The sequence below is a fragment of the Hyperolius riggenbachi genome, chromosome 7, assembly GCF_040937935.1.
Source record: "Hyperolius riggenbachi isolate aHypRig1 chromosome 7, aHypRig1.pri, whole genome shotgun sequence".
Lineage (NCBI taxonomy): Eukaryota > Metazoa > Chordata > Amphibia > Anura > Hyperoliidae > Hyperolius > Hyperolius riggenbachi.
Window position 1 is genome coordinate 5,937,559 of NC_090652.1, and position 26,251 is coordinate 5,963,809.

Below are 26,251 nucleotides of genomic sequence, written 5' to 3' on the forward strand. Positions count from 1 at the left end.
ACTTCAGGCAGAGCTGTGCCAGTATATTGCTGCCATGTCAGGGCACATCTCTGGGAGAGAGGTGACAGGTGCTCTTCAGGCAGAGTTGGGTCTGTATATTGCTGCCATGTCAGGGTACATCTCTGGGAGAGAGGTGACAGGTGCACTTCAGGCAGAGTTGTGCCTGTATATTGCTGCCATGTCAGGGTACATCTCTGGGAGAGGGGTGACAGGTGCACTTCAGGCAGAGTTGTGCCTGTATATTGCTGCCATGTCAGGGCACATCTCCGGGAGAGAGGTGACAGGTGCACTTCAGGCAGAGTTGGGCCTGTATATTGCTGCCATGTCAGGGCACATCTCTGGGAGAGAGGTGACAGGTGCACTTCAGGCAGAGTTGGGTCTGTATATTGCTGCCATGTCAGGGCACATCTCTGGGAGAGAGGTGACAGGTGCACTTCAGGCAGAGCTGTGCCTGTATATTGCTGCCATGTCAGGGTACATCTCTGGGAGAGAAGTGACAGGTGCACTTTAGGCAGAGTTGTGTCTGTATATTGCTGCCATGTCAGGGTACATCTCTGGGAGAAAAGTGACAGGTGCACTTCAGGCAGAGTTGTGCCTGTATATTGCTGCCATGTCAGGGTACATCTCCGGGAGAGGGGTGACAGGTGCACTTCAGGCAGAGCTGTGTCTGTATATTGCTGCCATGTCAGGGCACATCTCTGGGAGAGAAGTGACAGGTGCACTTCAGGCAGAGTTGTGCCTGTATATTGCTGCCATGTCAGGGCACATCTCTGGGAGAGAGGTGACAGGTGCACTTCAGGCAGAGTTGTGCCTGTATATTGCTGCCATGTCAGGGCACATCTCTGGGAGAGAGGTGACAGGTGCACTTCAGGCAGAGTTGGGTCTGTATATTGCTGCCATGTCAGGGTACATCTCTGGGAGAGAGGTGACAGGTGCACTTCAGGCAAAGTTGGGCCTGTATATTGCTGCCATGTCAGGGCACATCTCTGGGAGAGAGGTGACAGGTGCACTTCAGGCAAAGTTGGGCCTGTATATTGCTGCCATGTCAGGGCACATCTCTGGGAGAGAGGTGACAGGTGCACTTCAGGCAGAGCTGTGCCTGTATATTGCTGCCATGTCAGGGCACATCCCTGGGAGAGAGGTGACAGGTGCACTTCAGGCAGAGTTGTGCCTGTATATTGCTGCCATGTCAGGGCACATCTCTGGGAGAGAGGTGACAGGTGCACTTCAGGCAGAGTTGGGCCTGTATATTGCTGCCATGTCAGGGTACATCTCTGGGAGAGAGGTGACAGGTGCACTTCAGGCAGAGTTGTGTCTGTATATTGCTGCCATGTCAGGGCACATCTCTGGGAGAGAGGTGACAGGTGCACTTCAGGCAGAGTTGTGCCTGTATATTGCTGCCATGTCAGGGTACATCTCTGGGAGAGAGGTGACAGGTGCACTTCAGGCAGAGTTGTGTCTGTATATTGCTGCCATGTCAGGGCACATCTCTGGGAGAGAGGTGACAGGTGCACTTCAGGCAGAGTTGGGCCTGTATATTGCTGCCATGTCAGGGTACATCTCTGGGAGAGAGGTGACAGGTGCACTTCAGGCAGAGTTGTGTCTGTATATTGCTGCCATGTCAGGGCACATCTCTGGGAGAGAGGTGACAGGTGCACTTCAGGCAGAGCTGTGCCTGTATATTGCTGCCATGTCAGGGCACATCTCTGGGAGAGAGGTGACAGGTGCACTTCAGGCAGAGTTGTGCCTGTATATTGCTGCCATGTCAGGGTATATCTCTGGGAGAGAGGTGACAGGTGCACTTCAGGCAGAGTTGTGTCTGTATATTGCTGCCATGTCAGGGTACATCTCTGGGAGAGAGGTGACAGGTGCACTTCAGGCAGAGTTGTGCCTGTATATTGCTGCCATGTCAGGGTACATCTCTGGGAGAGGGGTGACAGGTGCACTTCAGGCAGAGTTGGGTCTGTATATTGCTGCCATGTCAGGGCACATCTCTGGGAGAGAGGTGACAGGTGCACTTCAGGCAGAGTTGGGCCTGTATATTGCTGCCATGTCAGGGTACATCTCTGGGAGAGAGGTGACAGGTGCACTTCAGGCAGAGTTGGGCCTGTATATTGCTGCCATGTCAGGGCACATCTCTGGGATCCGGCATGCCCTGAGCTCTTAGTCACCATGTTTTTCTTTAACCACAACAGCCTCTTATTAATTAAATGTAATGAGACAGTTATCCAGGTCAGTTGGCAAGCTAGGCGGTCTCACACAGGGCAGACGTCAGTGGGCTGTGGTGATGCCAAGCTTCTGTGCCATGCCTGCCGCAGGGGATTCTGGGAGGGAGGGGCACAAACACACAACAGCAGGCTATGGCAAGCTCTGCCAGGCTGCACCCTCCGACCCATTCACTGTACAATGCTTGCCTCAGGTGTGATCATTCCCTCAGATTTGAGGAATGGTCTTCGGAAGGTAATTATCGATTTATCCCATAAACGGGCCGATTAGGGCATTTTCTCTCTTCAAATTCCATCATAAAATCCAATGTTTCTATCAACAAAATTCTGTATTCCAATCCGCCATAGAATCGTTTCACGTTGATTTTCTCTACATTATCTGTGGGTTTCTGTACAATTTCGGATTGAATGATCACATCTGAGGAAAAAAGTACCGTTTCGGTTAGGGCTACACAAATCTAATGAATTGTTGCAATTGAGAGATTTTAAGCGCTAATGCTAAGACACCCTAATGAAGATATAAAAAAAATGTGCATTTATAACATGTTTTTGAACTTGCAACAGAAAAGTCACAAGGTTCCCCTGCTGGAGTGAGCTGTGTATACATTAGATAAAAGTCATTTAAAATGACCGACGAACTACAGATTTCTTAGTTTTGGATGACAACTCGTTGTAGAAAAACTTAAACTACAATAATCAGCAACTGCGATCCAACTGGTGGATTGATTCAGATGACTAGCGTGCAGATATTGTAAAGTTGGCCACATGTGTACAAATTGTTCAAATTTAACTCTAATCCTACCATAGTCCTAGCCTAATGTCCTCCCATATTATTATTATGTATTTATATAGCACTGACATCTTCTGCAGCACATTACAGAGTACATAGTCATGTCACTGACTGTCCTCAGAGGAGCTCACACTCTAATCCTACCATAGCCATAGTCTAATGTCCTCCCATATTATTATTATGTATTTATATATAGAGTTGGGCCGAACGGTTCGCCTGCGAACGGTTCCATGCGAACTTCAGTGGTTCGCGTTCGCGTCCCGCAGGCGAACCTTTGCGGAAGTTCGGTTCGCCCCATAATGCACATGGAGGGTCAACTTTGACCCTCTACATCACAGTCAGCAGGCCCAGTGTAGCCAATTAGGCTACACTAGCCCCTGGAGCCCCACCCCCCCCCTTATATAAGGCAGGCAGCGGCGGCCATTACGGTCACTCGTGTGCTGCCTGCGTTAGTGAGAGTAGGGCGAGCTGCTGCAGACTGTCTCTCAGGGAAAGATTAGTTAGGCTTAACTTGTTCCTGTCTGGCTGCATACCTGTGCTGTGAACCCACCACTGCATACCTGTGCTGTGAACCCACCACTGCATACCTGTGCTGTGAACCCACCACTGCATACCTGTGCTGTGAACCCACCACTGCATACCTGTGCTGTGAACCCACCACTGCATACCTGTTCAGTGAACCTGCCACTGCATACCTGTTCTGTTCAGTGGACCCGCCACTGTATACCTGTTCATTGAACCCACCACTGCATACCTGTGCTGTGAACCCACCACTGCATACCTGTTCTGTGAACCCACCACTGCATACCTGTTCAGTGAACCCGCCACTGCATACCTGTTCTGTTCAGTGGACCCGCCACTGTATACCTGTTCAGTGAACCCGCCACTGCATACCTGTTCTGTTCAGTGGACCCGCCACTGTATACCTGTTCAGTGAACCCACCACTGCATACCTGTGCTGTGAACCCACCACTGCATACCTGTTCTGTGAACCCACCACTGCATACCTGTTCAGTGAACCCGCCACTGCATACCTGTTCTGTTCAGTGGACCCGCCACTGTATACCTGTTCAGTGAACCCGCCACTGCATACCTGTTCTGTTCAGTGGACCCGCCACTGTATACCTGTTCAGTGAACCCGCCACTGCATACCTGTTGTGTTCAGTGAACCTGCCACTGCATACCTGTTCTGTGAACCCGCCACTGTATACCTGTTCTGTTTAGTGAACCCGCCACTGTATACCTGTTCTGTTTAGTGAACCCGCCACTGCATACCTGTTCTGTTCAGTGGACCCGCCACTGTATACCTGTTCAGTGAACCCGCCACTGCATACCTGTTGTGTTCAGTGAACCTGCCACTGCATGCAGGATGCAGCACATGCAGAACCAGCTGTCAACTATGCTTTACAATGCCTTTAAGGGTGATGTGACGGCACAACACCAGCAAGGTACCACTGCCACTAATCCTCCTCCCGTGTCCACGCAGTCAAAGACAGGACGCTCCAGCGATCTCATGGTGATGTCGGACATGCGGACGTTCTTTAGTCCAACGCCTCGCCGTAGCCCTTCCGGATCCACCGTCCACCAACGCCTGGAACGGCAGGTAGCCGACTACCTGGCCTTAAGTGTGGATGTAGACACTGCTGTGAACAGCGATGAGGAACCCTTGAACTACTGGGTGCGCAGGCTTGACCTGTGGCCAGAACTGTCCCAATTTGCCATCCAACTTCTCTCCTGCCCTGCCGCAAGCGTCCTGTCAGAAAGGACCTTCAGCGCAGCTGGAGGCATTGTCACAGAGAAGAGAAGTCGCCTAAGTCACAAAAGTGTTAAGTACCTCACCTTTATCAAAATGAATGAGGCATGGATCCCGGAGGGCTGCTGCCCGCCCCAAGACTAAGTCAGTCCCCGCACACACAGCATCTCTGCCTGCACGCCGTGTGACTGGCTGCCTGGCCTGCCCCAAGAAGACTAAGTCGCTCCCAGTCCCTCCACACAGCATGTCTGCCTGCAGGCCGCTTGACTACCTTCTCCGCCACCACCAACAGGGTCCGGGACTCCAGGCGGATTGCTGAATTTTTTAGGCCGCTGCTAGCCGCTGTAATAATTTTTCTGGTGCGTGTACATGACTGCCTAATTTTTCTGGCTGCACTGCGGGCAGCTGCAACAACAAAAGAAAAGGCATGTACATGCGCCCCCTTCGTGATCATTACCTTGCCGTGGTGAAGGGGCTTGCATATCACAATGAAGCAATGACCGGCGCCTAGATGAGTGTCTCGGGGGGCACACAAAAGATAATAAGGTCGTTGCTTCATTGTGGTCAGACCAAATTTGATCAGCTGGACAGTCACTGTTCTGTCATTCAGCTACATCAGCCAGGCGACCATATGGGCTGTAAAGCCACCAAAACCTGCACTCTCGGCATGGTGCGCACCAGTCCAGCACGGCCGTCACTACACAAACAGCTGTTTGCGGTGCGTTACACGGTGAGTTTGGTGTGTCAGTGTGAAGCAGTACTCTAATTACACTCCCTGATTGATGTATACACATGCAAGATGTTTGAAAGCACTTTAGGCCTGTCATTTAGCATTCAATGTGATTTCTGCCCCTAAAACGCTGCTTTGCGTCAAATCCAGATTTTTCCCCGGGACTTTTGGCATGTATCCCACTCCGCCATCCCCCCCTCCAGGTGTTAGACCCCTTGAAACATCTTTTCCATCACTTTTGTGGCCAGCATAATTATTTTTTTTTTCAAAGTTCGCCTCCCCATTGAAGTCTATTGCGGTTCGCGAACTTTAACGCGAACCGAACCTTCCGCGGAAGTTCGCGAACCAGGTTCGCGAACCTAAAATCGGAGGTTCGGCCCAACTCTATTTATATAGCACTGACATCTTCTGCAGCACATTACAGAGTACATAGTCATGTCACTGACTGTCCTCAGAGGAGCTCACAATCTAATCCTACCATAGTCCTAGCCTAATGTCCTCCCATATTATTATTATGTATTTATATAGCACTGACATCTTCCGCAGCACATTACAGAGTACATAGTCATGTCACTGACTGTCCTCAGAGGAGCGCACAATCTAATCCTACCATAGTCCTAGCCTAATGTCCTCCCATATTATTATTATGTATTTATATAGCACTGACATCTTCTGCAGCACATTACAGAGTACATAGTAATTTCCCTGACTGTCCTCAGAGGAGCTCACAATCTAATCCTACCATAGTCCTAGCCTAATGTCCTCCCATATTATTATTATGTATTTATATAGCACTGACATCTTCTGCAGCACATTACAGAGTACATAGTCATGTCACTGACTGTCCTCAGAGGAGCTCACACTCTAATCCTACCATAGTCATAGCCTAATGTCCTCCCATATTATTATTATGTATTTATAACTGACCTCTTCTGCAGCACATTACAGAGTACATAGTCATGTCACTGACTGTCCTCAGAGGAGCTCACAATCTAATCCTACCATAGTCCTAGCCTTATGTCCTCCCATATTATTATTATGTATTTATATAGCACTGACATCTTCTGCAGCACATTACAGAGTACATAGCCATGTCACTGACTGTCCTCAGAGGAGCTCACAATCTAATCCTACTATAGTCCTAGCCTAATGTCCTCCCATATTATTATTATGTATTTATATAGCACTGACATCTTCTGCAGCACATTACAGAGTACATAGTCATGTCACTGACTGCCCTCAGAGGAGCTCACTCTCTAATCCTACCATAGTCATAGTCTAATGTCCTACCATATTATTATTATGTATGTATACAGCACTGACATCTCCTGCAGCACATTAGAGTACATAGTCATGTCAGTGACTGTCCTCAGAGGAGCTCACACTCTAATCCTACTATAGTCATATGTCTAATGTCCTACCATATTATTATTATGTATTTATACAGCACTGACATCTCCTGCAGCACATTACAGAGTACAGAGTCATGTCACTGACTGTCCTCAGAGGAGCTCACAATCTTATGCCTACCATAGTCATATGTTCACTGGAGTCCTGTGCCAATTTAGGGGAAGCCATTAAATGGTTTAGGATGTGAGAGGAAACTTGAATGCCCGGAGGAAACCCACACAGACACAGGGGGAACATACAAACCCTGTGCAGATAGTGCCCTGGCTGGGATATGAACTGGGGACCCAGCAGGCGAGAGCACTAACCACTACGCCGCCGTGCGTTCTGCAGAGAATAGCATTGTGTGTGGTGTATAGAGAACCAAGACCTTCATTTCTCTCCAATATCACAGCTGCATTCTGGAGATAACCATTAATGAGAGAATTCTCCCACAGAAATAAGGTGACAGCAATGTTAATGGCTGCTTAATAAGCTCAGTCTGGACTCGGAATGTGGGGTAATGAATTCTGCAGCGGCCAGAGGACGGGATGCTTGTCTGAGGCCTGCCGGGTGACACAGGCGGGCAGCCATGCTGTTTGGCCTAGCTAGTAATTAGCCTATCCATTAGCTGCCACTGATTTACATGACTGGGAGATGAGACACTGGGAATGAATGGACTGGCTGCTGACTCATTATAGGAACCAGTATCTGCCTGCTGAGCTGAGAGCAAAGAGGACCTGTCACATCTAGTGCAGGCAGCCTGTGTCTACCTGCTGAGCTGACAGCAAAGAGGACCTGTCACATCTAGTGCAGCCAGCCTATGTCTATCTGCTGAGCTGACAGCAAAGAGGACCTGTCACATCCAGTGCAGCCAGCCTGTGTCTACCTGCTGAGCTGAGAGCAAAGAGGACCTGTCACATCTAGTGCAGCCAGCCTGTGTCTGCCTGCTGAGCTGAGAGCAAAGAGGACCTGTCACATCCAGTGCTCCCAGCCTGTGTCTACCTACTGAGCTGAGATCAAAGAGGACCTGTCACATCCAGTGCAGCCAGCCTGTGTCTATCTGCTGAGCTGACAGCAAAGAGGACCTGTCACATCCAGTGCAGGCACCCTGTGTCTACCTGCTGAGCTGAGAGCAAAGAGGACCTGTCATATCCAGTGCAGCCAGCCTGTGTCTACCTGCTGAGCTGAGAGCAAAGAGGACCTGTCATATCTAGTGCAGCCAGCCTGTGTCTACCTGCTGAGCTGAGAGCAAAGAGGACCTGTCATATCCAATGCAGCCAGCCTGTGTCTATCTGCTGAGCTGAGAGCAAAGAGGACCTGTCATATCTAGTGCAGCCAACCTGTGTCTACCTGCTGAGCTGAGAGCAAAGAGGACCTGTCATATCCAGTGCAGCCAGCCTGTGTCTACCTGCTGAGCTGAGAGCAAAGAGGACCTGTCATATCTAGTGCAGCCAGCCTGTGTCTACCTGCTGAGCTGAGAGCAAAGAGGACCTGTCATATCCAGTGCAGCCAGCCTGTGTCTACCTGCTGAACAGACAGCAAAGAGGACCTGTCATATCCAGTGCACCCAGCCTGTGTCTACCTGCTGAGCTGACAGCAAAGAGGACCTGTCACATCCAGTGCAGCCAGCCTGTGTCTGCCTGCTGAGCTGAGAGCAAAGAGGACCTGTCACATCCAGTGCAGCCAGCCTGTGTCTACCTGCTGAGCTGAGAGCAAAGAGGACCTGTCATATCCAGTGCAGCCAGCCTGTGTCTACCTGCTGAGCTGAGAGCAAAGAGGACCTGTCACATCCAGTGCAGCCAGCCTGTGTCTACCTGCTGAGCTGACCGCAAAGAGGACCTGTCACATCCAGTGCAGCCAGCCTGTGTCTACCTGCTGAGCTGACAGCAAAGAGGACCTGTCACATCCAGTGCAGCCAGCCTGTGTCTACCTGCTGAGCTGACAGCAAAGAGGACCTGTCACATCCAGTGCAGCCAGCCTGTGTCTACCTGCTGAGCTGACAGCAAAGAGGACCTGTCACATCCAGTGCAGCCAGCCTGTGTCTACCTGCTGAGCTGACCGCAAAGAGGACCTGTCACATCCAGTGCAACTCCAGTGTATTTATCCAGGGGTACATACCATGACAACGCTGACAGAAGCAGCATTAGTGAACAGAAGTCATGATTTAAGGCGTTTGTCAGGTCACATGACTTCGCTCCCGCCCTCCCTTCATCTTCCAGGTGCTGCGGACTGACGGTTGAGGGGCGACACCCTCTGATGTCAGGAGACCACAACAAAATGTTCCGCTAAAATTACTACCTTCCCCGAAAATGCCCAAAGCGCTGAGCCTGGACGGTTCTCTCAGTCAGGAAAACATCGTTAATCTGTTGTGAGCGCAGTCGTGTGCGGGCTTGTTCCGTGTAGTGTGTATGAACCCTGGCGTGTTCGCTGCTGCCGTGTGTTCAGACATTCCCCGTGCACACACGGCCCTGCGTGGATTGTTTATAATGAACGGGTATAAAATATTCACTTTTACGGCCTTTAGACGTTGGTATTGCAAATGAGATGAATAAGAATATTTGGGAACCCGGCTGCAGGTAGATCGTTAAATAAACAGCAGAGAGACATTCACGTGTCCTGCCGGGAGATTTGTCATTCTGGCCAGCCAGTCCTGTTCTTCCAATGGCTAAACTAAAACCTGCTACACACTTTCAACTATGATTGGCCAATCACTGACCAATTTACCACCTCTATATAGTATGAGGGTTTACGTACACAATCTGCTCATAGTATTCAATGTCTGTTGTTCCTCATGCTACATGGAGGTGGTAACATTGGTCAGTGGTTGGCCAATCATAATTGAGTGTGTGTAGCAGGCCAGATGGCCCAGCCAGCTCCCTGACCACTATGTGCTCTGCTACTCCCTAAACACACATGACGTGGTCATAGATACTCCCAGCCTGCTGATTGGACAGTGGACTGAGCTTCACACTCTTTGTATGAAAGTTCTCAGTGTAAAGCCCGGTACACACTTTCAATTATTATTGGCCAATCACTGACCAATGTTACCATCTCCAGGTAATATGAGGCTCAACAGATATTGAATACGATGAGGAGATTGTGTAGCTGAGCTCTCATACTACATGGAGGTAGTAAAATTGGTCAGCGATTGGCCTATTAAAATTGAAAGTGTGTACCCGGCTTAAGCCTTGGACACATGCTAGAGGAAACTTGACCACCTCTGGCAAGAGTCCACCAACTGTACAGTAGCCTGACTGCCCTTGGCCACTCAGCTAGCAATCCATCTGGAGGACCGCTACTTGTGTTTTCCCCACTTGCCCTGGCATGTGATGTCACACGTCTGCTACTCCGTGAGAGCTCCGCCCCCCATGGAGGAACAGAATATGTCTGTAGCCTGCAATGTCACCCAAGGGTTCACTGCTCACACACATCCAATGTTTCATGCAGGGTCGATAGATTTTGAATACTTTGAACAGGTTGTGCAGGTAAGCAGCTCTCATGGAAATGGTAAAATTGGCCAATCATTGGTCAATCAAAATTGGATGTGTGTATGCACCCTTATGCCTGGTAAAAAGATCCAATTTTGATCGGCAAATGAACCAATTTTACCATTTCTATACAGTGTGAGGGACAGTACATTTTGAACACTGTGAACAGATTGTGTAGGGTCCTAGTGCTGCGTCAATGGGGTCAGTGGAGGTCGGTGGAACACCGGTGGGGTCGAGGAGAAGGGGAGGAGCCTCTCTACTATCCAGAGGCTTCCCTTTACTGAGGTATGTAACTTTGCTATCCTTACAGGTTCACTTTAAGGGGAACATTCATTGGCTGTGTGTGGGACTGCCTTCAAGCAGCATTACTGTCCTCCACCCCCTACTGATGATGATATCATCATGAGACTAGTACAGCCAGGGAGGGCTCAGGACCCCCAGATTGCCAGACATCTCCACCTCCAACCTCAATACCAATGCAGAAGTTTGATGTGTGGTCACTGGTCACATGGGGGGAAGGGGTGATCAGGAGCATGGTCACATGGGGTGATATGTGGTCACATGGGGGGAAGGGGTGATCAGGAGCATGGTCACATGGGGTGATATGTGGTCACATGGGGGGAAGGGGTGGTCAGGAACGTGGTCACATGGGGTGATATGTGGTCACATGGGGGAAGGGGTGGTCTGGAACACGGTCACATGGGGAGAAGGGGTGGTCAGGAACTTGGTCACATGGAGTAAAGTGGCTCTTCAAAGATGGGACATCAGACATGGGAGACACATCTGACCAGCTAACTGACCATAGTAGGTGGAGGCTCTTCCCTTCAGCCACCAGTAATGGTCAGTAATGGAGGCCTCCATGTGGTCTCTCTCTGGCAGGTCACCATGACATTCATGTGGTTGGGTAATAATGAGGGGTCCACTCACCGTCCCACCAGCAGCAGCTCCTTCTCGGTGGCGTTCTTCCTGATCTTCCTCCAGATGTCCATGGTGAAGAGTGTGCTGCTGCTGTTAAATATGGAGGTCAGCGAAGACATGAGAGCGGCCATCATCACGGCAATCATCAACCCGCGGAGACCTGTCAACACCACCGGTGGATGGAGAACACAATGAGGGAGCAGATCACAGACTTACAACTAAGGTACGTAGCTGGCTAAAGCTATGGTCTTCCCAGTAGTACTAACACATGGCTGTGAAAGCTGGACAATAAATAAGGTTATGCGTAGAAACATCCGAAAAAAAAACTTTTACGTTGTGAGTGTGGAGAAAGCTACTGAGAGTTCCCGGGACTGCCAGGAGGTCTAACCAGATAATACAAGGACACCCGAGGCGAAAATAAACTAATGAAATAAACAATTGTATCTATCTTCCTTCTCCTAAAAATAACTTTTTAAGATATTCAACAGTTTTATTTTGTGTAAATCTACTTTTTAAGTCTTAACTGTTTTATTGTTTTTGCTCAATGACACATTCATTAAAGTACGCCAGACCTAAAATCTATGAACTATTGAACCTTTTTATCTCTTTTCTGCTCTCAGAAGCTTTTTACTGCCAGGAGAGTGTTTTATGGCTGCGCTTCCTTATCAATGAGGGTTACACTATAATCCAACCCAGACAGAAACTGTCACTTGCATACCTAATTCTTAACTCTTTCAGGCAGAGAAAGAAAAAAAGGAACACAGCCTAGTTATTAGTGTGCTTGGCACTGTACATACATATGTCTATCATGTCACATGTCACCTCGGGTATCTTTTAAAGGAAACCTGTAAGGTTTGAAATCCAAAAAATGTAAATACTTTGGGAAAGCCTCGGGCTCCCCCTCTGCCAGGCCATTCCCGCTCTGAGACCCCAGAGGATCCGCACTGCAGCAGCAGAGACCCTCTCAGTCTTCAGAGGGAAAAGTCAAGCCCTATCAAGTCTATGCTCAGGGCCCGATTTCTGGAAAGGCCTCCAAGGCACCGGCCTTGGGCAGCTGCAGCTCAAGGGGGCGCCTGAATATGAAAGAGGCTGAAAATGGGGAGTCACACCTGAAAAGGGGAAACTGATGCTCAAGAGAGCTATTCATACAGAGCATGATCACAAGAGGCGCGCATGCATAGAAGACCACGACCCGGCCGGCGGTCGGCAACCTTATGGAGATGACAGCGGGACTTAGTAGACTTATAGGGGCTGCAAGAAACCCAGGTAAGTACAGCTTAATATCTATGCTTTACCTCAAGTGTCCTTTAAATGTGTAAACTGAATTAGCCACCCCTACAGAAGAAAGGGGGCTTCAACACCATTGATCGTCAACATAACATTTTAATTTATCATCCTTACCCAGACACCATAGGCAGGCACATCTGAACTCACAGGGATACGGAGGCTGCCATGTTTGTTTCCTTTTAAACAATGCAGATTGCCTGTCTATCCTGCTGATCCTCTGCCTCTAATACTTTTAGCCACAGCCCCTGAACAAGCATGCAGCAGATCAGGTGCTATGACTGAAGTGTGACTGGATTAGCTGCATGCTGGTTTCAGGTGTGTGATTCAGACACTACTGCAGCCAGAGAGATCAGCAGGGCTGCCAGGCAACTGGTATTGTTTAAAGTGGCCCTGAACTCAGAACTCCTCTCTGCTCTAAAAGATACACAACAGCATAATGACCTTTAAGCAAAAAACATTTCTTTGTTACAACCGATAGAAATCCTAAAATAAATCTGCAGTGTTTCTACTTCCTGATTCATGGAAGCAGACATATTGATAACATCCTGTGCTTTCAAATTGCCTTCTCTGCCATCTCTGCCACAGGCAGTCATGTGACCCAGGGGAGATCAAATTACAACTTGTAATTAGACACTCAGCTTGTGAGAGCGGTGAAACGTCTGCCAGAACGTGGACCGTCACTTACCGCTGGGCATGAGCTCGATGACCAGTTTCGGATAGGCGATATTTGAGCAGCCGACTTCTGCGCCGCAGTATTTAGCGCACTCCTCGGGAACCACACACCCGACCGACTCTGCAAGAGATAAAGAGGTCAGATCAGCCGATCGTCCATCAGTCATGCCAGCCAGTCTGCCGCAAGCCTTTATAAAGTGTCTGTTCAATGAACTGTCTGTTATATCTTGTAAAGCTATGGAGATGATTTGCCTATACAGCAGTGGTGCATCATGGGAAACCACACTTGCTCACTTAAAGCTGAATTATCACAAATGCCATCAGTGTTGTTTTTTAGTAGGAGGGATTGTTTTATCTCTTTTAGCACTTTATAGTTAATACTCTCCTAATGCATAGCCCCAACTGTCCCTCTTTTGGATGGACAGTCCCTCTTTGGGGGCCCTGTCCCTTTGTCCCTCTTTCCTCCTCCTTTGTCCCTCTTTCTATGTAAATATGTATATTTCTATACTAAAAATGTGTTTGATTGACTCTAAACTTTATTCCCATCCTTTAAATTGATATATTACTGATCTTAAATGTTAATATGAAGGACAATTATCCAGGATAGAAAGGACCAGTGTGGTTTGAATTATAAAACAACATATTTTTCTTTTGAAATCTTCATGGTTTGCATGACTAGGGTGTGATCAGGGGTGTGGCAGGGGTGTGTCTTAAGTGTCCCTCTTCCTCATCTCAAAACTTTGGGAGGTATGTAATGGTTCTGGGTCATCATCAGCTATCTGGGTATTTAGTATTACTGGTCCAAGCCCCTATCCTATAAAGCCATATCTATCTATGCCAAGCACTGAGGAGGACAAACAAGTCCGAAACAGGCAGTACACTGATCGCAGATTTGAGGGGCATTCTGTCCTGCACAGGTTTCTTGTGTGTTTCGTGTCTCAGACAGGCCCCTTCAGCAGGGCTAACCTCACCCTCTGATATCTATTTTAGCCAGAAAACTAACGTCAGGCTATTACACATAAAAAAACACTTTTTTTTTATTTATTGGCTAATGTCCTGACATAGAATGACCTTCCACTTGATTGGAAAATGCAATACAGTAGAATCTCTTCATAGTAAACTACCCCAAAAATAAACTCTTGCTTAGCTGAGCTTCAGGCATGGATGAATGATAACTGGTTGAAACTGAATGCTGACAAAACTGAGGTCCTCTTTGTCCAAAGCCAGTGCTCGCCATCAAAACAGCTCTATCCTAAAGCAACACCAATCAGGATTGGGAATTCAGACATAAACAGCTCCAACCTTGTGCGCAGCCTTGGCGAACTAATCGATGGGGAATTGAGTTTCAGAAACCAAATTTCATCTGTAGTTAAATCTTCCTTCTTTCATCTGAAGAACATTGCAAAGATTAAACATCTGATTCCCCCAGAGGATCTTCCAACCCTAGTCCACGCCTTCATCACATCACGGCTGGACTACTGCAATGCCCTTTATGCTGGCCTCCCCAAAAAAGACCTGCGTCGCCTGCAATTAGTGCAGAATGCTGCTGCCAGATTGCTAACAAACCAGCCTCGCCACTGTCACATTACACCGATCCTTCGCTCACTGCACTGGCTACCAGTAGAATGGAGAATACTCTTCAAGATTGGACTGCTGACATTCAAATCCCTGCACAATCTGGGCCCTGGATACATGAAGGACTTGCTGAAGCTGCACCACACCTCTCACAACCTCAGATCAGCAAGTTCTATAAACTTGGTCACTCCCAGAGTGCACCTCAAAAAATCTGGAGACAGAGCCTTCTGTCATGCTGCCCCTACTCTTTGGAACTCCCTGCCACGCCCAGTAAAGACAGCACCATCCCTGGAGCTATTCAAATCCAGATAGTGTTGGGCGAACACCTAGATGTTCGGGTTCGCGAACGTTCGCCGAACATCGCCGCGATGTTCGGGTGTTCGCGCCGAACTCCAAACATAATGGAAGTCAATGGGGACCCGAACTTTCGTGCTTTGTAAAGCTTCCTTACATGCTACATACCCCAAATTAGCAGGGTATGTGCACCTTGGGAGTGGGTACAAGAGGAAAAAAAAATATTTGAAAAAGAGCTTATAGTTTTTGAGAAAATTGATTGTAAAGTTTCAAAGGAAAAACTGTCTTTTAAATGTGGAAAATGTCATGTTTCTTTGCACAGGTAACATGCTTTTTTTCGCCATGCAGTCATAAATGTAATACAGAGAAGAAGTTCCAGGAAAAGGGACCGGTAACACTAACCCAGCACCAGCAGCAGCACACATGATGGAACAGGAGGAGGCGCAGGAGGAGAAGGCCACGCTTTGAGACACAACAACCCAGGCCTTGCATGAGGACAAGAAGCGTGCGGATAGCATGCTTTGTACCGCCATGCAGTCATAAATGTAATAAAGGTAAGTGGTTCAATAAACAGGGACCACGCGGCAACGCTAACCCAGCAGCAGCAGACGTGATGGAACAGGAGGAGGCGCAGGAGGAGAAGGCCACGCTTTGTGAGACACAACAACCCAGGCCTTGCATGAGGACAAGAAGCGTGCGGATAGCATGCTTTGTACCGCCATGCAGTCATAAATGTAATAAAGATAAGTGGTTCAATAAACAGGAACCACGCGGCAACGCTAACCTAGCAGCAGCAGACGTGATGGAACAGGAGGAGGCGCAGGAGGAGAAGGCCACGCTTTGTGAGACACAACAACCCAGGCCTTGCATGAGGACAAGAAGCGTGCGGATAGCATGCTTTGTCCCGCTATGCAGTCATAAATGTAATAAAGATAAGTGGTTCAATAAACAGGGACCATGCGGCAACGCTAACCCAGCAGCAGCAGACGTGATGGAATAGGAGCAGGCGCAGGAGGAGAAGGCCATGCTTTTTGAGACACAACAACCCAGGCCTTGCATGAGGACAAAAAGCGTGCGGATATAGCAGCAATGGTTTTTTGCCGCCATGCAGTCATAAATGTAATACAGATGAGAGGTTCAATAAACAGGAACCGGAAACGCTAAACCATCCCAGATGTTCATTGGTCATGTTACTTGGTTGGGGTCCTGGAGTGTTGCGTAGTCGTTTCCAATCCAGGATTGATTCATTTTAATTTGAGTCAGACGGTCTGCATTTTCTGTGGAGAGGCGGATACGCCGATCTGTGACGATGCCTCCGGCAGCACTGAAACAGCGTTCCGACATAACACTGGCTGCCGGGCAAGCCAGAACCTCTATTGCGTACATTGCCAGTTCGTGCCAGGTGTCTAGCTTCATGCCCGGTTTCAGGTCCAGCGGTGCCAGCCACAAATCCGTCTGTTCCTTTATTCCCCTCCAAATTTCCTCCCCTGTGTGCTGCTTATCCCCAAGGCAGATCAGCTTCAGCAACGCTTGCTGACGCATGCCAACAGCTGTGCAGCACTGCTTCCACAATCCTACTGCTGCTGGTGCTGGGTTAGCGTTTCCGGATGAGGTACAGCTTTGAGATGCGTTGGAGGAGAAGGAGTCAGAGAGGTAGGTGCTGCTGTTGTTATCCAGTGGGAGGGACGGCGGTGCAGCTGTTTGCGGCGTGGGCAACACCCGCGCCGTAGCAGGTGAGGAATCGCTGCCAGGCTCCACAAGGTTCACCCAGTGCGTGGTAAGGGAGATGTATCGACCCTGGCCGAACGCACTCGTCCATGTGTCAGTGGTGAGGTGAACCTTGCAGGCAACGGCATTCTTCAAGCTTCGGGTTATTTTGCTGACCACGTGCTCATGCAACTCAGGCACTGCAGAGCGCGCAAAGTGGTAGCGGCTGGGAACCACGTAACGTGGGATGGCCACTGACATCATGCCCTTGAAGCTGTTTGTCTCCACCACTCGATATGGCAGCATTTCGCAGGCCAGAAGCTTGGCTATGCTGGCTGTTACTGCCACGGCCCGGGGGTCATTTGCTGGCAATTTCCTCTTGAGCTCAAACATCTCCGAGACAGACAACTGAACCGTAGGGCTGCACACCGAAGGGCTGTTGGTTGTTGTGTTTGATGAACACTGGGAGACCTCAAGAGCACTACTCCGGAAAGTGACAGTGTCAGCGTCGTCTGATGTTTGTGAATGTTGTGAACCACGCAATGGCTGGGCTACTGCTGCTGCTGAGGCGGGTCTGGTGGTGAGTCTGGTGAACCCAAGGGAGGCAGTGTTGCTGGTGGTACCCTGTCCTGCCGCGTTTGCCCACAGAGTGGGATGTTTGGATAGCATGTGGCGGCTCATGCTGGTGGTGGAGAGGTTGTTAATACTTTTCCCCCTGCTCAGGCGGGTCTTGCACACCTTGCAAATCGCCATGGTAACAACCTCAGTGCAGTCTTCAAAGAAAGCCCAGACTTTGGAGCACCTGCCTTGCTGGCGATTTCTGTTTGCGCCTCTTTTGCCTCTCACTTGAACTTCCACGCTTGTGGTGCCTGAAATTGCGCGCCGCCTACCTTGTGGCACAAGGCGAACTCGTGCAGCAGTGGGTTCTTCAACAGACTCATCTGTGCTGCTGCTACGACGGCGATATTCTCGTTCACAAACAAAATCTGGGTCTATGTCCACATTGTCCATACCCTCCTCTTCCATCTCCTCAAACTCGTCATATGTCATTGTGGGGGGCCGCCGCCGTGGAGTAGAGCTCCCCAGAACAACCTCTGCGCAGCTCACTTCAACGTCGTCTGGTTATCTGGCAGTTGTGTGCGTGGTGTCGCTGCCGGTTGTGTCAGCTTTGTGCCCACTGGCTCCTTGTAACTGGCTGAGGACTCGGACCTCGTGCGTGATGTGCTGGTGCTGCTTAACCCACTGCTGGACGCTTGAGAGGTCATCCAAGTAATTATCTGGTCCTGTTGTTTTGGATCTGTGAGGGTGGTTGTCCTGGACAACATGGGCGGTATTGAGTGGGTTTTCTTGGGTGCTCCCCTGTGGCCTGTACGTGAACCGTCAGGGGAAACACCTCTTCCCTTGCCCCTCCCTCTTTCACCGGATTTCTTCCTCATTTCACTTATCCTTAAAGTACACGCTGACTGGCAGCAGTACAGTGACAGTACAGAAATGCTATACAGTGGTGGGTGAGCGGTGTACCACTATTGCCAGCAGCGACACAGAGCACAATGCTATACAGTGGCGGGTGAGTGGTGTACTACTGTTCCCAGCAGACACAGAGTGGCAGTAAACACAATGCTATATAGTGTGGCTGAGCCGTGTACACAGAGTGGCAGTAAACACAATGCTATATAGTCTGCTATATAGTCACCCCGAACGGGGTGATGTTCTGCAGAACCCGAACAGTGGCGAACACTGTTCGCCCAACACTACTGGGAACGCAGATTTTAGTACCTAAACACACGATACAACATGTTTTCCGGGGTCGGACTCTGAGGCACATACAGATGGTCCCGATCATCATCCTCATCATACAACTCTTCTCCTGAGTCTGACCCACCCACCACCTCTGCCACCCCAACATCCCCAGACACAGACCCCTCATCGTCCTCAACATTAACTTGGGATGCTGGCCTGAGCCAGACCTCCTCCTCCACATCAGGCCCCATCATCTCCTCAATGGCAGCCCTCATTAATCGCTCTGGCGACGGACCGATGGACACAACGTTCTCCTCCGGGGAGGGCTGCTGCTGACCACTGGCTGCTGGGGTGGATGTTATAGCTTGCGTGGGGCGTTGGCTGTTGCTGTTGTTGGGAGTGCTGCTCACAGCGGAGGTCTCTGAGGAACTCATGGTGAGCTCATATAGTGGTTAGCGGTGAGTGGAGTATTACTGATCCCAGCAATATACACACTGACTGGCAGAGTACGCAATGCTATATAGTGTGGCTGAGCGGTGTACACAGAGTGGCAGTAAACACAATGCTATATAGTCTGGCTGAGCGGTGTACACAGAGTGGCAGTAAACAATGCTATATAGTGTGGCTGAGCGGTGTACACAGAGTGGCAGTACACACAATGCTATATAGTGTGGCTGAGCGGTGTACACAGAGTGGCAGTAAACAATGCTATATAGTGTGGCTGAGCGGTGTACACAGAGTGGCAGTAAACAATGCTATATAGTGTGGCTGAGCCGTGTACACAGAGTGGCAGTAAACAATGCTATATAGTCTGGCTGAGCCGTGTACACAGAGTGGCAGTAAACAATGCTATATAGTCTGGCTGAGCGGTGTACACAGAGTGGCAGTACACACAATGCTATATAGTCTGGCTGAGCGGTGTACACAGAGTGGCAGTACACACAATGCTATATAGTGTGGCTGAGCGAGGTACACAGTGGCAGTACACACAATGCTATATAGTCTGGCTGAGCGGTGTACACAGAGTGGCAGTAAACACAATGCTATATATAGCGTGGCTGAGCGAGGTACACAGTGGCAGTACACACAATGCTATATAGTCTGGCTGAGTCGTGTACACAGAGTGGCAGTACACACAATGCTATATAGTCTGGCTGAGCCGTGTACACAGAGTGGCAGTAAACAATGCTATATATAGTGTGGCTGAGCGAGGTACACAGTGGCAGTAAACAATGCTATATATAGTGTGGCTGAGCGAGCGGTGCACTACTGTTCCCAGCAGCGACACACAATGACTGGGGGGGACCCTGGCTAGCGTGGCTGGAGAGCGAACTACCCTGCCTGCCTACCCAAAGCTAAACCCACAGAGAAATAGCGGAGATATGACGTGGTTCGGGTATTTATTTACCCGAACCACGTGACCGTTCGGCCAATCAGAGCGCGTTCGGGTCCGAACCACGTGACCCGTTCGGCCAATCACAGCTCTAGCCGAACGTTCGGGGAACGTTCGGCCATGCGCTCTTAGTTCGGCCATGCGGCCGAACGGTTTGGCCGAGCACCATCAGGTGTTCGGCCGAACTCGAACATCACCCGAACAGGGTGATGTTCTGCAGAACCCGAACAGTGGCGAACACTGTTCGCCCAACACTAAATCCAGACTGAAAAGCCACCTGTTTAGCCTGGCATTTCCAGACTTATACAATTCTTCCTCTGTACCACGATGGTCGGAGCCATGCTTATGCGCTTTGAGTCCCACGGGAGAAAAGTGCTTTACAAATGTTATTGTTGTTGTTGTTGTAAACAGTTTTTCCTGGTCCCTCGGAGTTTACTGTAAGGGATTCTGCTGTATAAGCTGTTTTGATAGATTTTTCTCCTTTAAAACTCCTATTTTTTGTTTTGTTTTGTTTTTTCAAACATATTTCTTTCTAGAAATAAAAAGTTGCAGAAAGGAAGTGCCAGCTTTAGTACATAGCCTAGGCTAAGGAAAGAGGAAGTGCTTTGTTCCGCTAAAGCTATAAGATCACCAAGATTTCCTGTGTACTCATCTGAGAAGAGGTGTGGTCACATCACCTTCCCATGATGCAACTGCCAAACTCTTTTATTTATCTTAGGGTACATACAGCAGCAGGTACTTCCTGTCTGGAAATTTTTAATTGACATTTATATAAGAGAAAGTTGTTTTTTGCCCGCAGCACTTTTCCTCTCATTCTGAAACGTGACTTGGCCAATCTCAGGTCTGCATGAAACCAGAGTGTAGCCTTAATCGTTGGCTTTGCAGCCCAGAATGTGAGCAGGGACACAGGAATTTAAGTCTTTTGGCTTGGATCTATGAAATCATTGTTCAGATAAGAAATCCCAGACGCTGGTCTCGGCCTGTTATATTTGCTGGCATATCTATGCTTATCTGCTGCCGAGCTGCAAATAAATTCGTTGCACGCATTGCCAAGCCTGCCGCGGACGCAACAAGAACAGGATCAACAAGGCCGAGCTATAACTGGGCACCATGGTGGAAAAACACAAAGGCTATAGCTACAAAAACAATGCTAGAAACATTACAAAGAGGCACTGTAACCACATGAAGTGGAATGTAATAGATTATTCAGGATATACAGTTTTTCACCATCAGAAACACTTCCTACATTGATCTATTCCTGTATATTGGTATGTAGGCTATGATGTCACACAGCCTTCTTGCCCAGTGCACTCTGGGAGATTAAGTGTTGTTTCTGCTCACTTAGGAACACACAAACATTCTATAGGGATGCACCTGCCAGCAGTAAAGATGTTTCCACCTAGGATAAACTAGGTGCGCAAATTCCTGATGCAGAGATGTTGTTACAAAATGGTTAACAATGTTCAAAATAGCGGCAATACCTGGCTCCCAAACTAACACACGCCTCTTTTAAAGCGGGCCTGAACTCAGAATGTCCTCTCTGCTCCAAAAGATAAGCAACAGCATAATAACCTTTAAAGAAAAACATTCCTTTGCTACAGCTGATACAAATCCTGCAAAAAATCTGCAGTGTGTCTTCTTCCTGCTTTCATGGAAGCAGAAATATTGTTAACAGCCTGTGTTTATAAATCAGCTGCTCTGCCGTGGCAGAGCAGATTCCGGAGATGACACAACTGAGACATCAAGTGATTAGTCACAGATGAGGGGAAATCATACAGGCTAAACTCTCTAAATACACACAGGGTGCATTCCTCTATGTTTTCCTTCTGCCCTGTGCAAGAGTTCAGCTCCAGGTTCAGGTCAGAGATCAACATTGACCGATGTATTATTTGGAGCAGAGTTTTTGCTTATACTCCATTGTAGTTGTTGTTATTCATTATTTTGTACTTCTAGATGCCTCCTGCAGTTTCCGCTTTCTCTTACTCCACACCTCTTCCTGGTTGTTTTCTCCTGTGGTTTTTTTTATGGAGACGTTTTTCTCTCTCTTTTGTAACAATAACATTTCTATAGCGCTTTTCTCCCAGAGGACTCAAAGCGCTTAGGCTCTCTCAGATTCAGTAGTTGGTAGTAAGATGAGGTATTATCACAACAAAAATTATATTTCTGCAAATGCCAAACTGAACAGGTGGGTTTTCAGCCTGGATTTAACTACCTAAAGACCGCCCCACGCCAATGGACCTCTTAAAGAGAGTCTGAAGCCATAATTAAAATGGCTTTTTTGCTTATATATAGCAGGGACATGTGTGCCCCTGCTAAAACGCCGCTATCCCGAGGGTCCTTTTCCCTCCAAATCCCCCCTGTGCTGCCCGGGGAGCGCTTCCGTGTGAGGCGGGGCTATGAGCTGCAGCCCTGCCTCACACACGTCCATCAGCGGTGGATCTCCGCCTCTCCCCCGCCCCTCACAGTCTTCCTTCACTGAGAGGGGCGGGGGAGAGGCGGAGATCAGCCGCTGACAGACGCGTGTGAGGCAGGGCTGCAGCTCATAGCCCCGCCTCACACGGAAGCGCACAGGGGTAGCAAAATCTACGACCAAGTTGGTTGTGATTTTGCAGGGGGGATTTGGAGGGGAAAGGACCCTCGTTCAGCCGCGGGATAGCGGCGTTTTAGCAGGGGCACACATGCCCCTGATATATTTAAGCAAAAAAGCCATTTTTATTTTGGCTTCAGAATCTCTTTAAGCTCCACCCCGCCCGCCTTCAGTCTCCGAGCGGCGATCGACACTCAGAAGACTGTTAGACGGTGAAACCGCCGTCTTTCTACTGAGTACAGCACTGCGATCTGCAGCAGCGCTGTACTGGGGACAGCCGTGTGACACGGCTGTCCCCCTGGGGATCAAGAGAGCGTTGGCTCCCAGAATCCCGAATCCTATCAGAAGCAGCAGGCTTCCATTGGTTTGTAAAAGACCAATAGGAATCCTCAATGCGCTCTAGGAAGAGTTTCCATTGGTCCAGTACTCAGTGAACCAGTGAGAATCCTCTGTTGGTCTATTGCAAACCAATGGGGGCGCCTGATGCTTCTGCTGGGACTCTCGGATCTGTATACCTGCCTTTCTTTCATATAGGCAGCCTAGTGATAGGAGACAGAGTCCATTCTCATAGGCTAGCACTGATTCCGTCGGTCGTGGTCGCATTTGGCCCATCCAGAAAAATCATGCAGGACCCAAACTCGCGTTCCGCTTGGCAGAATGGAATGAACGGATCCATTCCAACCAGATTGATGTGAAGAGATCTTATTGCTTTGCGTAGGATGCGTTTGCATCCATTCAGCTTCGATAAACAGAACGTTTTTATGTGCTTGTACAGGGGCCTTACACAGATTGCTGTAGTGGCAGCCAACATTTGTGACTATTATCACATAGTTTACTTTCCACCTTAGAAAACTTCCTACCCCATATTCATACCGTCCAACGTTTTGAGATAAGATAGAGGGATACTTAGAGACACACCCCTGCCACACCCCCTCGCCATGCATATCACAAAGTACTCAGAACCAAAACATGTAGTTTTATCATTCAGACCAGGGGCATTGCTAGGATCCTAAGAGATCCCGGATCCCACACTTTTCGGCACTCCCACCAAAAATGGATGGGGCCATGCACCAGAATGTGGGTGTGGTCATGGATGGAGCCAAATTTTCATGAACTTAACAGTGGTCTAAGTAGGCGTGCCATGCCAAAATCTTGGATGAAGCCCTGTACAGATCTGGGAAGCACGGTGGCGTAGTGGTTAGCTCTCTCTCGCCTTGCAGCGCTGGGTCCCTGGTTCGAATCCCAGCCAGGGCACTATCTGCAAAGAGTTTGTATGTTCTCTCCGTGTCTGCGTGGGTTTCCTCCGGGCACTCCGGTTTCCTCCCACATTCCAAAAACATACAGATAAGTTAATTGGCTCCCTCTAAAATTGGCCCTAGACTACAGTACTTACACTTCATAATATAGACATATGGCAATGGTAGGGATTAGATTGTGAGCTCCTTTGAGGGACAGTTAGTGACAAGATATATATATACACTGTACAGCGCTGCGTAATATGTCGGCGCTATATAAATACTAAAAATAATAATAATAATAATAATACATCAGTTCTGAGGGAATGGAAGAGAAAGAGTAATGGGGAAGAAAGAGTTACAGACGGATTTGGCTTCCAAAGAGGGACTGTCCCTCCGAAAGAGGGACAGCTGGGAGCTCTGCATATTGGCCCTCACCTTGTTCTTGTCTTTTGTCTTTGAGGTTTTCTAGTCTCCCAGTGACCATAAAAACATCAAATACTCAATAACAATCTACTATCAAACATCAAAGGCTAAAAAGCATTACATCATTGTAACAAATGTAATCTTGCTAATATAGGATAACCCTCTGCCCTGCACATACCAGCACGTGTGTTCAGGCCATTCCCCTGTAAGTATCCAATATCTATACAGCTGATTGCAATGTGGGTTGCTGCTGTCTGTTGTAGAGCTCCTATAGCTGGAAGCAGGCCCAGATTTACATCACAAGAGCCTATAGGCACAGATGTCCTGGCACCCTAGACTCCGCCCTCCATGCATGCAGGCCCAGATTTACATCACAAGAGCCTATAGGCACAGATGTCCTGGCACCCTAGACTCCGCCCACCATGCATGCAGGCCCGGATCTACCTCACAGGAGCCTATAGGCACAGATGTCCTGGCACCCTAGACTCCACCCTCCATGCATGCAGGCCTGGATTTACATCACAGGAGCCTATAGGCACAGATGTCCTGGCACCCTAGACTCCGCCCTCCATGTATGCAGGCCCGGATTTACATCACAGGAGCCTATAGGCACAGATGTCCTGGCACCCTAGACTCCGCCCTCCAGGCATGCAGGCTCAGATTTACATCACAAGAGCCTATAGGCACAGATGTCCTGGCACCCTAGACTCCGCCCTCCATGCATGCAGGCCCAGATTTACATCACAAGAGCCTATAGGCACAGATGTCCTGGCACCCTAGACTCCGCCCTTCATGAACCTACAAACCTCAGCTGAACCGTACCGCAAGTGGCTGCCCCAGCTGTCACTCCTCCCTTACTTCCCTTGCCTGTCATAGGTAGCTAGATGTGCTCCTTAGCATTAGGTAGCCAGGGCTATCCCCACTATTGAAGAAATAATGGAAAGCGAAGGAGTGCTCCATAGTGTAAAACCAGATTTATTTCACAAAATTGCACATAAAATATAGGCATATCAAACGCGGCCAAAGCCCTAATCCTGAAGCCCTGGGGGGACTGCCTTGACCTGATGAAGGCGGGGATTCGCCGAAACGCGTTGTGACGCTGCCAGCACGCTTACAACCCAAGGGTCAGCCACCCCTGTCCCCATCCATCTGGACCAAGACCACCGCAGGCCATGGTGGTCTCCGAAGGCGGCACCCCCAGGGCTTCAGGATTAGGGCTTTGCCCGCGTTTGATATGCGTATATTCACCTATCTAGTAAGTGCGATTTGTTTTATGTGCAATTTTGTGAAATAAACCTGGTTTTACACTATAGAGCGCTCCTTCACTTTCTATTTTTTCTGCTTTTTCACAACAATGCCCCCCCGCCAGGCATGAAGGAGCTGCTAGCTGTGTGACGCCACCCACTGCTTGCCCACTGATCTCCAGGGACCAGAAGCGCCAGATTCCCCTTTGCATTCTCTTGGTTTTCCATCCCCACAATTTACTAGCTAGAGGTGCCCCCAAGTATTAGGAAGCTAGAGGTGGCCCCGACTGAAGGGAGATCCCATCAGTGGAATGCCGAGACCCGGTAGAGTAACCTCTCATTTACACTCCGTCCGGGATTCTGTACAGGTAAGCAGAGGCGTATCTAGAGGGGTGCAGACGTGGCTCGTGCCATGGGCGCCACAGCAACATGGGCGCCATGCCTGCCCCTGTGCTGCACTGCCAAGACTGTCCCTGTGCTGCGCCCCCATGCCTGCCGAACCGGCCCATTATCTGGGGAAAATGGCTACTTAACTTATGTATGTAGGGAGCACTTGGCTTAGTGATGGAAAATAGGACAGCAAGGGAATAAGAAGAGCCATTTCCCAAAAAGTCACTTCAGCAATATCCGGAACCCAAAAACACAGGCAACCATAACACATTTTCACGAGAAAGAATGTTGTGTGTAGAGATGAAAGGGTCTCTGACTGGGGAGGGGGCAGGGCCGGCCCAAGACTTTTTGCCGCCTGAGGGGGGTGCTCTGGGGGGCCCCCGAGCTGGAGGAGTAGCCGGCAGGACG

General features: G+C 49.1%; 1 protein-coding gene across 1 annotated transcript in view; it reads right to left on the bottom strand.

Annotated features, from left to right (window-relative positions):
- Positions 1–26,251, bottom strand: part of SLC5A10 (solute carrier family 5 member 10) — a 274,286-nt gene that overhangs the window by 67,699 nt on the left and 180,336 nt on the right. The window contains exons 10-11 of the mRNA XM_068243517.1: positions 13,266–13,373; positions 11,303–11,453 (exon numbers count right to left, since the gene is read on the bottom strand). Of these exons, the coding sequence (XP_068099618.1) occupies positions 11,303–11,453; positions 13,266–13,373 (259 nt within the window). The remainder of the gene's footprint in view (positions 1–11,302; positions 11,454–13,265; positions 13,374–26,251) is intronic.